This window comes from Heptranchias perlo, chromosome 2 (assembly GCF_035084215.1).
Source record: "Heptranchias perlo isolate sHepPer1 chromosome 2, sHepPer1.hap1, whole genome shotgun sequence".
Taxonomy (NCBI): domain Eukaryota; kingdom Metazoa; phylum Chordata; class Chondrichthyes; order Hexanchiformes; family Hexanchidae; genus Heptranchias; species Heptranchias perlo.
Genome location: NC_090326.1, coordinates 37,909,155 through 37,921,657, shown reverse-complemented (window position 1 = coordinate 37,921,657; position 12,503 = coordinate 37,909,155). Strand labels below are relative to the sequence as shown.

The 12,503-nt window shown below is 43.4% G+C and overlaps 1 protein-coding gene across 4 annotated transcripts in view; it reads right to left on the bottom strand.

The window, feature by feature from the left end:
- The window catches only part of LOC137337421 (phosphatase and actin regulator 1-like), a 413,191-nt gene that overhangs the window by 128,084 nt on the left and 272,604 nt on the right, over positions 1–12,503 (bottom strand). For all 4 annotated transcript variants that reach the window (XM_068001737.1, XM_068001738.1, XM_068001739.1 and 1 more), the window contains exon 4: positions 11,361–11,510. In XM_068001737.1, coding sequence (XP_067857838.1) covers positions 11,361–11,510 — 150 coding nt within the window. The remainder of the gene's footprint in view (positions 1–11,360; positions 11,511–12,503) is intronic.

Here is a 12,503-nt window from a genome sequence, read left to right as displayed (position 1 = left end):
CCCACTCCCCTGCTCTTTCCACATAGCCCTGCAAACTTCTCCCTTTCAAATATGTACCTAATTCCCTTTTGAAAGTTACTATTGAATCTGATTCCACCACCCTTTCAGGCAGTGCATTCCAGATCTTAACAACTCACTCCTTAAAAAAAATTCTCCTCCTCGCCCCTCTGGCTTTTTTGCCAATCATCTTAAATCTGTGTCTTCTGGTTACTGACCCTCCTGCCAGTGGAAACAATTTCTCCCTATCTACTCAATCAAAACCCTTCATAATTTTGAACACCTTTATTAAATCTCTCATTAACCTTCTCTGCTCTAAGGAGAACAATCCCAACTTCTCTAGTCTCTCCACATAACTGAATTCCCTCATGCCTGGTACCATTTTAGTAAATCTCCTCTGCACCCTCTCTAAGGCCTTGACATCCTTCCTAAAGTGCGGTACTCAGAATTGGACACAATACTCCAGCTTAGGCCTAACCAGTGATTTATAAAAGTTTACTATAACTTCCTTGCTTTTGTATTCTATGCCTCTATTTATAAAACCAAGGATTCCATTTTTTTTTAAAACAGCCGTATCAACTTGTCCTGCCACCTTCAAAGATTTGTGTATGGGAAACCCCAGGACTCTCTGTTCCTGCACTCCCTTTAAAATTGTACAATTTAATTTTTATTGCCTCTCCTCTTTTTTTCCTTCTAAAATGCATCACTGTGCTAGCTGCAAACTTTGAAATTATGCTGCCTATATGCAAGTCCAGGTCATTAATATATATCAAAAAGAACAGTGGTCCTAATACTGACCCCTGGAGAACACCATTGTATACTTCCCTCCAGTCTGACAAACAATCGTTCACCACTACTCTCTGCTTTCTATCTCTTAGCCAATTTCATATCCACGCTGCTACTGCCCCTTTAATCCCATGGGCTTCAATTTTGCTAACAAGTCCATTATCTATGATTCTATGATTATGCGCCACTTTATCAAATGTCCATATGCACAACATCAACTGCACTGCCTTCATCAACCCTCTTCATTATTTCATTGAAGAACTCAATCAAGTTAGCGATAACACGATTTGCCTTTAAGAAATCAGCGTTGGCTGGTTTTTATTAATCAGTGTTCATCTAAGACAATTTTGCCCCGGATTATTATCTCTGGACATTTCCCCATCACCAACGTTAGACTGACTGGCCTGTAGTTACCTGATTTATCTCTCTCTCCTTTTTTGAACAGGGGTGTAACATTTGCAATCCTCCAGTCCTCTGGCACTGCTCCCATTTCTAAGGAGGATTGGAAGGTTGTGGACAGAGCCTCCAGTATTTCCACCCTTACTTCCCTCAGCTAATCTTTGTTTTTATTCCACCTGAGCCAGATCCTATCTGGACCGGATGACTTTTCTACTTTGAGTGCTGCCAACCTCCTCTTTGTCTATTTTTATCCGATCTAATTTCTCTACTACCTCCTCCTTTATTGTCACATTGGCAGCATCCTATTCTTTAGTGAAGACAGATGTAAAATACTCATTTAGTACCTCAGCCATACCTTCTGCCTCTCGAAGAAGATTTTCTTTTTTGTCCCTAATTGGCCCCACCCTTCCTTTGATTACCCTTTTACTATTTATATGCTTAGAAAATACTTTTGTGCTCCCTTTTATGTTACCGCTAATCTTTTCTCATACACTCTCTGCTCTTCTTACTTCCTTTTTCAGTTCTCCTTTGAATACTTTCTGTATTCTGCTTGATTCTCTACAGTATTATGAACCTGACATTTATCATAAGCCTTCTTTTTCTGTTTCATTTTAATCCCAATCTCTTTAGTCATCCAGATTCCTTTCATGCCGTTCCTTTCCTTCTCAAAGGAATGTGTCTAGTCTGTACCCGAACTATCTCCTCCTTGAAGAGCTCCCATTGCTCAATTATTGTTTTAACTCCTAGGCCCCGATATTAGCAGGGAGGCAGGTTGGCAGCGGGGTGGGGGGGGCGATTGGGCGCATGGCAAACCCGCATGAACCAAACTTACCGTTTCCGACGCGATTGCACGTTGATTGATTGTGATTAACGTCCTCTCCGGGTTTCACGCCCGGCAGCTAGCCTGATTGACAGGTGACTGCCATCAGGAGCTGCAATGCGAGGGCAGGAAAGAGAGAGCGCCAGACGTCATCCTGCTCTGGACCGGAAGACCAAGGGAGAGGAGAATGGAAGAATGGGGTGGAGGAGAGGGGTAGATCGGGAGGGGGAGATCGCGGGAAGATCGGGAGGGGAGAACGGGGGGAGATCGGGAGGGGAGATCGGGGGGATATCAGAGCGAGAGACATCGGACATCGAAGCAGGTTTTAAAGGTAGGTGCATTTCGTGTTTTCACTTCATTGCATGTTTTTTTATTTAATTTATTTAGTTTCTTTCTCCCTGATCCGGCCCTTCATGCCTGGTTTCAACAGGCGTGAATCGGAAGCGGTGGGCAAGCCGCCCAGGTAAGTTAAAAATCTTTCTAATCACTTACTCTGTCACAGGTGAAGTGCCTTAAGTACCTCAATGAGTACATTTAGCTCTTTACTGTCATCCCGCCGACTTTAATTGCCGGCAGGACTTCCAGTTTCGGGTCGCCCGCGCGCACACAGGTGGGTCCCTGGGGAACTCGGAAGCCGGTGAGTTGGAGCCAGCTTCCGAACCCGAACGGGATTTGCGTGATTTTTGGAACCCCCCGCCCCCGCATTTGCCTCCTAAAATCACCCCTCTAATCTTTGTTTCCATTCCACCTGGGCCAGATCCCTTTTCAATTCACTGAAATTAGCCCTCCTCCAGCTGAGCATTTTCATATTTGATTGTTCCTTGTCCTTTTCCATAATTACTCTAGTGATATTGTGATCACTGTTTCCAAAATGCTCTCCCACTGAAACACACTCCACTTGCCCAACATCATTCCCCGGTACTAGATCCAGCACTGCTTTGTTGGGCAGGAAACATACTGATCAAGAAATTCGCAGTATATTTGAGCGTAACTTGACATCCGCAGAATGGGCGCGGGGATTGGTATATTTTTGGGTCTAACTTCCGGGTTGCGCCCACGGAGGAAATTCCAGGCCAATGAACCAGAAGAGTGAATCTTGAATATAACAACTTCATTCCATTTCACACTCAACGTTGTCTAATACCAAACAGAATTGTAGCATATTCTTAGCAATTAGGCCTTACTTTTTAGGGGTTGGGGGGGCGAGTGACATATTGTTGCAGACAACAACGGACTATCACCTCCCAGTTGTCTACCAGGCCAGAAGTGATAAATAGAGTTTATTTTACTGGCTAATACTTCTGTGTATTATATAATGATTATACGGAAGAGGCAATGTAACAAGATCATTTGGTCTGAATTCCCAACATGTGGTGCCCATGGGTGAAGCTCTGGCTAGGAAAAATAGTCCCTAGATTATCAAATGTATCATTTAGTGAGATCGGTTATTGTGATATTAGGATGTTAAGAGGAAAGAATCGAATTTTAATTTGGATCAGGAGCTAGGAATGGAGGAGAGGATTTTCAGTATAGACTCACTAAAGCTCAAATTAAAAATATTTCACATCCTAAGAGCGTTTAGCATCCTCGTTATGAATATGTCTGCACAAAACACTTACTGCACGTTAAATTAATTCATTGTATGGGACATGCTCGGAGACATTTCTGAGAGATATGATAAAACATGACATAAATGCAGGCAATCTTTAGGAACTAATGTTATCTCTATAGTGCCAATTACAAGCTGCAGAGATGGTGGGCTGGATTTTCCTCTAGGGCGTGGAGTTTCAGCAGGATGGGACTTCTGCTTGCCTCTCTCTGTCCCAAACCTCTGTCCCAACCCCAAACCATTCCCTGGGATGGGATTCTAACCTCCAAGAGGGAGGCTACCAGTTCCTGGCTGCAAAATCCCAGCAGTGCTGCAGCAAAATCACCACTGCTTCAGCACCAGAAGTGGCCCGGCATTTAAAAGGGCAGCAGAGCCTCAAAATAAGGAAGTCAGCATCCAGAGGACTCGGCAGGAAGGTAGATGGATACCAGACTGAGGAAGAGGAGGCCATTACAAGCCCTCACCTCTGGTGGGTGACCTCAGGGTCATTATTGCTACTTCCCAAAACTACTGCCACCTTTTACCTAATAGTCCCAGGAAGCAGTGGTAACTGGGGTAGATGCCAGGAAATCCGCCAGGGCCCTGGTCCCCATTCCCCTCATGCAGTGGGCAGGTAAGGGGTAGTTAGCGGCAGAAGGCCTCACCACCGGATTTTGTCTCAATCTGTGCCTCTATCCCGCACCATTTTGGGTGGGATCCCAGAGGAGTATCCAGCTCATTACCTCCCCACACCCACATCACAGCTGTTAGGCTGCCCTTATGGCTAGTAAGACTACTTGCTCAAATCTGCTGTACATAGAACCATAGAAAAGACACAGCACAGAAGGGGGCCATTCAGCCCATTGTGTCCACACCGGCTCGAAGAACAACCAGGTGTTCATTCTAATCCCACCTTCCAGCACCCGTCCGTAGCCCTGCAGCTTACAGCACTTCAGGTGCAGGTCCAGGTACTTTTTACAAGAGTTGAGGGTCCCTTTTGGGATTAAAGGTTCCATTTTTGAGAGAACCTAGTGTGATTTTGATAACAGTTGTACCAAAAAGGATTATGGTTTCTGACATATATGGTATAATTTCCCAAGTAATTTTATTGAAATCAGTGGATGAAAAATCGTGGGAATGAGCCCTCAACTTTTCAACATGTGTTGCCAGCAAGCGAGGCTCCCTTCGCTAGTGTGTATTTTAAGGCCCCCCTGTTCAGAAAGGAATTTGCATCTTTACTACAACTATGCTGGACTAATAATGATTATCTGTATTTATATAAATACTGGCAGTCTCTGCAGGCTGACTGTTCAAGACAGTAATTAAGGGCTATGGAGATGTTTCCCTATCTATTGTTCAATATTGTGCACTTTACAGTCAATCCTTGGCTTTACTCATAGACCTTAGGACACAGAATGGGCAACTGCCAGAAAATTAACAGTGCTTTCTGTTGCACGATAATAGTATTGCACTTAGATAACTCGAATATATTTTGAAGTTAAGACAATCAAATCTCTTTGTTTAGAAGTAAGTGTTGACCAAAAAGGTAATGTGTGCAGCAGGAAATGAACCTGCAACTAGGGCTGAGTGAGTGCATAACACTGCTCTCTTAGACCTTGAAATGAATCTAGCAGATTTTAATTTACAAATGCTTAATACATTCATCTGAAATTCTTTCCATTGCTATTTTAACATGTTAACCCAACAGATTAAAGAGCGGAGAAAGGAGTTTCACATGATTGCATTAGTGCTCATTAGTTAACATGCTTCAGTGTAAATTCAAGGCCTCAGCTCTGATCCCACCAGCTGTGACATGGGCACTTTTCTTTCAAGTGAATTATATAATAGGGCTGATTTTCTGAGCTTGTGGTTTCCTTGGGGAATTACACTTACTGGCTGCACATATTAGGAACCCAGAGGTGTGCTGCCCCTGATTTTCCGCCAGTTTAAATGAATGATGGAAAAGTGCGGGCAGCGTGCTTGGAATTTTCCATTGTGTGCCGCTGGTGGGTAAGGCTCCCCACCTGCAGCACAAACTCCGCAACTTACCCCAAATATCGAGACATATTTACATTGAGATATCACTGAACTAATTCTTTGGGCGGGATCTTACTGGATTGTGGCGTGCCCCATTAGTTAGACTTTTTCCTGCACCCTTCAGCTCAAAAATATTTTGCGCCATAACTTGCTGGAAGTGCGAACTGATATCGGCGTGGTGAGGGCAACGGGGCATAGGGGACCTTAGTGAATGGTGGGACCAACAGTGTATCTCCTTAATCAATGAGATTTAAGGATTGAGAAAGAAACAGAAGAACGACAGAGAAGGAAGGTGAATTAGGGTCAAATCAGGTACAGAAAGAGAAATAAAGAGGCAGAAAGAAAGATTGGATTAAGAGAGAGAGAAATAAGAATCAGAAAGGTAAAGTAAGAAAAAAAATTTAAAATTTAAAATTTTACATTTTTAAAATCTCTAAGAACAATTTACCAGCTGAAGGAATGAGACTGAACAGTTTAAATAGTTCCCTTTCTGGCCAGAGAGATTGATTGGCATTGCATTAACAATTATCATGTCGTTAAAAAGGTACTTACGTTGTTAATTACCAGACTTAACTTTCTGCAGCGAGTTTAATGGGCAACTAATGTGCAAATCCAGCAAATTCTTAAAAATAACAGGATGATTGAGGTCGAGATGCCGTTTGTGTGAAGAAAACAGTGGAGAGGCGTAAATCGACCAGCAAGTTCTGGAGATTCACAACTCACGGCGTATCTCTTAATCCCCTGGACTTGCTGGTCAATTTGTACATTAATAACAGAGTGTGTCATTGATATGCCATTATTTCTCCAGCAAGATCCAGCCCAATGTGTTAGTGATTTTTAAATCTGAGGCAGTGAATGGACACTTTTCTAATTTGAACTACTTTACTGACACTTTGACAAATGTAAATGTTGGATGGCTTGTATGAATCTGATGTGTGTCAGAATGCCCCCAAAGATTTATAAATGCCAGCAGGGCTTTTGTCAAACACTTTGACAGACATCGATAGCACCACAATTAGGTATACTTTGGATGTAATAATGACAGATGAGAATACAGTTTAAATGGGGAAGCACTGGCTGTGGGTTGTGTAGATAACAAAGGGGTTTGGGGCACTGGCTTAAAAGTCATTAAAGGTTAGCTCACAAGTACAAAAAGCAATCAAAAGGGTAATGGGATGCTGGGTTTCATTATCATAGGTATAGAATATAAAAGTAAGGAAGCACTGCTTATACAACTTCAGATCTGATTTGAAATGCTGCAGCTGAAATTCCACAGGAGTTCCAGTGATCTCCTGCTGTAACTCTGGCAGGAGATCGGCAGAAGCCCCAAGGAAATGGTGGAGATGTATTCTGGCTTTAGAGGGACTCCATTGCTGACTCACCAGGATGATACACGGGAAGAAGGGACTGAGCGTTGATGAAAGATTGGGTAAACTTCAGATATGCTAGCTGGAGTTTCAGCCTTGGCTTCGTGGTAGCACCCTCACCTCCGAGTCAGAAGGTCATAGGTTCAAGTGGCACTCCAGTGCAGTACTGAGGGAGATCTGCACTGTCAGAGGTGCCAACTTTCAGATTAGAAGTTAATCAGAGGTCCTGTCTCCCCTCTTAGGTGGACATAAAAGATCCTATGGCACTATTGGAAGAGCAGGGGAGTTCTCCTGGTATCCTGGCCAACATTTATCCCTCATCCAACATCACTAATTGTAAACAATTTTACAACACCAAGTTATAGTCCAGCAATTTTATTTTAAATTCACAAGCTTTCGGAGGCTTCCCCCTTCGTCAGGTGAACGATGTGAAATGAGATCCTCGAGGATCTCATTTCACATCGTTCACCTGACGAAGGGGGAAGCCTCCGAAAGCTTGTGAATTTAAAATAAAATTGCTGGACTATAACTTGGTGTTGTAAAATTGTTTACAATTGTCAACCCCAGTCCATCACCGGCATCTCCACATCACAACATCACTAAAGCAGATTATCTGGTCATTTATCTCATTGCAGTTTGTGGGAACTTGGTGTGTACAAACTGACTGGCACATTTCTCCAGATTACAACAGTGGCTACACTTCAAAACTACTTCATTGGCTGTGAAGCGCTTTGGGATGTCCTGAGGTCATGAAAGGCACTACCTAAAAGCAAATGCTTTCTTTCTTCTTGGAGATGAGGAGGCTAAGGGTGATCTGATTGAGGTGATAAAACAATGAAAAGAATTGAAAGATTACATAGGGAACAACTCATCCCTCTAATAATGGATACTTGATTAAGACAAAATAATCTTAGAATTGGAACTAAAAGCAAATCCAGAAAAAAATCTTCACACAAAAGGTTGTCTCAGAAAGGCTGCAGATGCAAAACCAATTAAGATGTTTAAAAGGGTTAGGGTTAGGGGTTAGATACTTATTTGGGAAGTAAGGATGCTAATTAATATTGAGAAAGGGCAAGGAATTGTGATTGAAAGTTAAAAAGCTGCCATGGCTGACAAAATGTCAGAACAGGCTCAATGGCCAGAAGAAACTTGCTTTACACAGAGGCTGTGAGGCTGTGGAATACACAACCAGGGTTAGTGATTGAAGCAGCAACTATGTCAACATTTAATACATGAAACAGGTGGCTGAAGGAAAGGGGAATAAGGGATATGGGAAAACAGCAGGCACAGAGGATTAGGACGACTGCTCATATGGAGGATAAACACTAAAATGGACTGGTTAGGCTCAACAGCCCATTCCCGTTTTGTAATTTTATGTAAAATGCACGGGATAATGCTGACAGTCAGCACAGATTTGTTTGACAAATTTAATGGAGTTTTTTTTGAAGAAGTGACTGATTTTATAGACGAAGGGAGTGCAATAGATATAGGATAAAGCGGTCCGAGACCTTGGACCATGTGGACAGCTTAGCGAAACTTGGCGGTGCACTGCCTGTGATGTTCTGTCCATTGACAGAATGGACAGACAAGTGGCAGATGCAATTTGATGAGGATTGTGAGGTAATGCACTTTGGGATGAAAAAGAACGAATGGGAGAATACTCTCAATGGAAAGATGCTGAAGGGTGTGGATAAACTAAGGGTGCAAATACACAATTCCCTGAAAGTGCAGGTAGACGAAGCCAGTAAAAAGGCCAACAGCATTTTGGGTTTTATAAATAAGAGGTCCAAGTACAGAAATCACTAAAAGCCAGTGGACAGGTACGAAAAATAATTCAAAAGGCTAATGAAATTTTGGTCTTTATCTCAAGGGAGCTGGAATACAAAGGGGTAGAAGTTATGTTACAGTTGTATAGAGCTCTGGTTAGACCCCATTTAGAATACAGCGTTCAGTTCTGATACATGAGGCACTGACCCCTCTGTTAACCAGGTATCTGGAGATCCCATCAAACCTTCTTTGGCATGTCACAGGAAACTTGACGAGGTTGGGATTGGGCTCTTAAAGTGGCATCTGGTTGGCCCAGCAAAAAAGTCATCTCGAGAGGTTGAAAGTTGCAGGAGCGTTTGGACGATGACAGAGGTCTGCACAGCCTACATGCCAAACTGGGTGTCAGTAAAAGACTGCATATCATGCAGCAAGGTTGTTCTAAAATGAATTGAGGTACTATGGCCTTGAAAGAGTGTGATAAAGTTTCCGATTCTACACTGCATCTTGAGGATGTGCCATCCTGAGGCTTGGGTATGTGTGAGATGCAAAGAAACAAGCTGTGAAGTTGTGTGGGGGCTTAGCATGAGCAGGCAGTACACGTGGAACAGGCAACACCTTGCGGGTAGTAACCGCTGGACCATCTACGAGCTACATGGTATAGTTGGGTAATGTTTTCTTGCTGGGTTGTCTTCTCCATCTGGATCCAGGTACACAGCATTGAGCCTGCTTACTACCTGCTGACATGAATGGTACGCTGGTGTCTTCTGGGGAGGCTACCCTCAAGTGCCAAATTGGATAACCCTCCACAAGCGCAGCTCATGCAGCTGCATGTCCATTTAACTATTCCTGAAACAGGGGAGTGGCTGCTGTATCACTCATTCCCTTGCCTACAGAATCATGTTGGATTTCCTTTCACTTTATTTATGACTGACACTTCTCCCCTCCCCGCAACCTTGGCCAAGGCTCATAGCGAAGTGAAATTTATTTTGAAGCTTGATAAAATGGAAATGAATATTTGTCCCCATATGCAGGCACTCACATTTAAGTGTGCACATACTTTAATTTGAATTAGACAGCCAGAAACTCTGCTTCCTCCCACTGGGCAGGCTCCCTGTACAGCAGCAAATCTGCAAAAGCAGCTGTGCATAATTATTCAAATAAGCTGTGGTGCAAATTTTAGAGCAGTCAGCGCACTTCTGAAGCGGAACAATTTGCGTCGGCAACAGGCACAAAAACCTCTCTTGGACCAGAAGCACAATTTCAGGCCTTAAAGAATTAGGAGAGGGTTTCTTTACACAGAAGGTTGTTTGGAGCATGGGAGGCTTTGCCACAGGAAGCGGTTGAGGCAGAGACCATGGCATCTTTTAAGGGAAAATTTGATAAATATTTGAAACAGAAGATAATACAGGGCCAAGGGGAGATAACAGAGCAGTGGGATTAGTTTTTGCATAGAGCTGCTGCAGACACAATGGGCCAAAAGATCTCTTTCTCTGATGTAAACTTCTAGTGTTCTTTAATGGCCTTTATTCTTATGCAGCCATATTTTGCTCTGTGCATTAGTTTTAATGAAGCTGAAAACATGCTGTTTATAAAACTGTATTACAGATTCATTACAACTAACACTCAGAGGAAAACATCAGCATGAGCCCTTAGTCTCTCTCACAACTATTCTAGAAAAAGTCAACTAGTTTTCAATCACGTCTATATCTTGTGGGTGAGCAACTTTCACACTACCCCCTTATTGAACAGTGCTCTTACAGACAATTGTGACAACCAAAGTATAATAAAGAGTGTGTACAGATAGGCAGATGGCTCTATTTAAAAAAAAAAATTTGTGAAGGGCAAAATATTCTTGGGCCATACTTTTTATTTGTTGGTTTTGCATCTACAATATAGCCTAGTAATTGGTTCGGGTGTAGTGTCATTGAATTTCTAGGCCTGTGTGCTTTAAGCCTTCTGTACCATGAGAGGATGGCACTTTAGGGAGCCTTGCAGCCATCAGAAAGGTTCAGGTAGCCACTCGCTGTATAGCTTTAAAGCTATCACATACCCTGATCACTTTAGCTGGTCAGTCAAAATCATACTGAATTGGGATCTGATCAGAACTAAAAAGTTTCATATAACTGCTGTCAAATTCTTTGACTCCACACTTGGTTTTCAGCATAAATCCCCATTTGGCTCCTGCTGATATGAAACTGGTTGTAAATGAAAATCCTTCAAACTGGGTTAGTGTTGGAGAAATGGGTAAAAATCCTTGCTGGTTCTCTGCACCCTGCAAAACAATATAATTAAACACTGTTCTGCTGAAGGAGCAGTGTGTGAGAGACACCAGGTTCAGTCTGCATCAATAATAAAAGGAGAATTTATTTAAATTGTCTCAATACTTGTGAGTTGAGTTCAGAGTAAATAGGGTGCACCTTTGTGATAGCTTTATAAACGGAGGAAGCTATCTCAATTTGCAATGCCAAGAATAGAATGTACTAAATCTTCCTAGGAACTTTAGGATTATGAAAGATGTACTATGAGCTTCTTGCAAATGACAGACAAGCTGATTTGACATTATAGGAAAGGTCTGATTCTCGTGCAAGACAAATCCCACCTGGCTTGTCCGTTGACTCTGTACATGGGGCTGCATCGTCTGCTATGGCTTCACCTGACACTGGCTCAGGCTCCACTTCCTCCGGCTGTGACGTCTGGACCTGACCGTTCTCTATTGCCTCCTCTTCATTATGTACTGGCACATCTCCATCTGAAACCAGAAGGATCAGGTCAGTGGACTGAGCAGATGTGTCCATGGTGAAATGATCCAACAGCAGGCACACTAACTGCATTAAAAGGAAACTAACTGTACAAAGAGATAATGATATCACTGATAATAGATAGGAGGTTACCAGCGCTGGTGTCTTCCCAGCAGAGAAGAAAGTGGGGACGGAAGGGGAGGGAGCGAGGGGAGGGGAGCCTGCAGGTCAGGGCCAGGGGGCTGGGAGGGAGATTCAGGGGGCCTGTAGGTTGGGGCCGGGGGGGGGAGGGAGATCGGGGGTCGGTGCCAGGACCTGGATGTTGGAGGTCGAGGATCTCTGGATTTGTAACGGGTAAGTCATGTCGAACAAACCTAGTTGAATTTTTTGAAGAGGTAACTAACGTGGTAGATAAGTGAGTGTCTATGGATGTTATTTATATGGACTTGCAGAAGGCATTTGATAAGGTTCCACATAAGAGACTTAACAAAAATGAGAGTGCATGGAATTAGAGGCAACCTATTGATATGGCTCGGGAATTGGTTTGAAGGTAGGAAGCAGAGAGTAGGGATAATGAGTACACACTCAAATTTTTTTTAAAAAATTCGTTCACGGGATGTGGGCGTCGCTAGCAAGGCCGGCATTTATTGCCCATCTCTAATTGCCCTTGAGAAGGTGGTGGTGAGCCGCCTTCTTGAACCGCTGCAGTCCGTGTGGTGACGGTTCTCCCACAGTGCTGTTAGGAAGGGAGTTCCAGGATTTTGACCCAGCGACAATGAAGGAACGGCGATATATTTCCAAGTCGGGATGGTGTGTGACTTGGAGGGGAACGTGCAGGTGGTGTTGTTCCCATGTGCCTGCTGCCCTTGTCCTTCTAGGTGGTAGAGGTCGCGGGTTTGGGAGGTGCTGTCGAAGAAGCCTTGGCGAGTTGCTGCAGTGCATCCTGTGGATGGTGCACACTGCAGCCACAGTGCGCCGGTGGTGAAGGGAGTGAATGTTTAAGG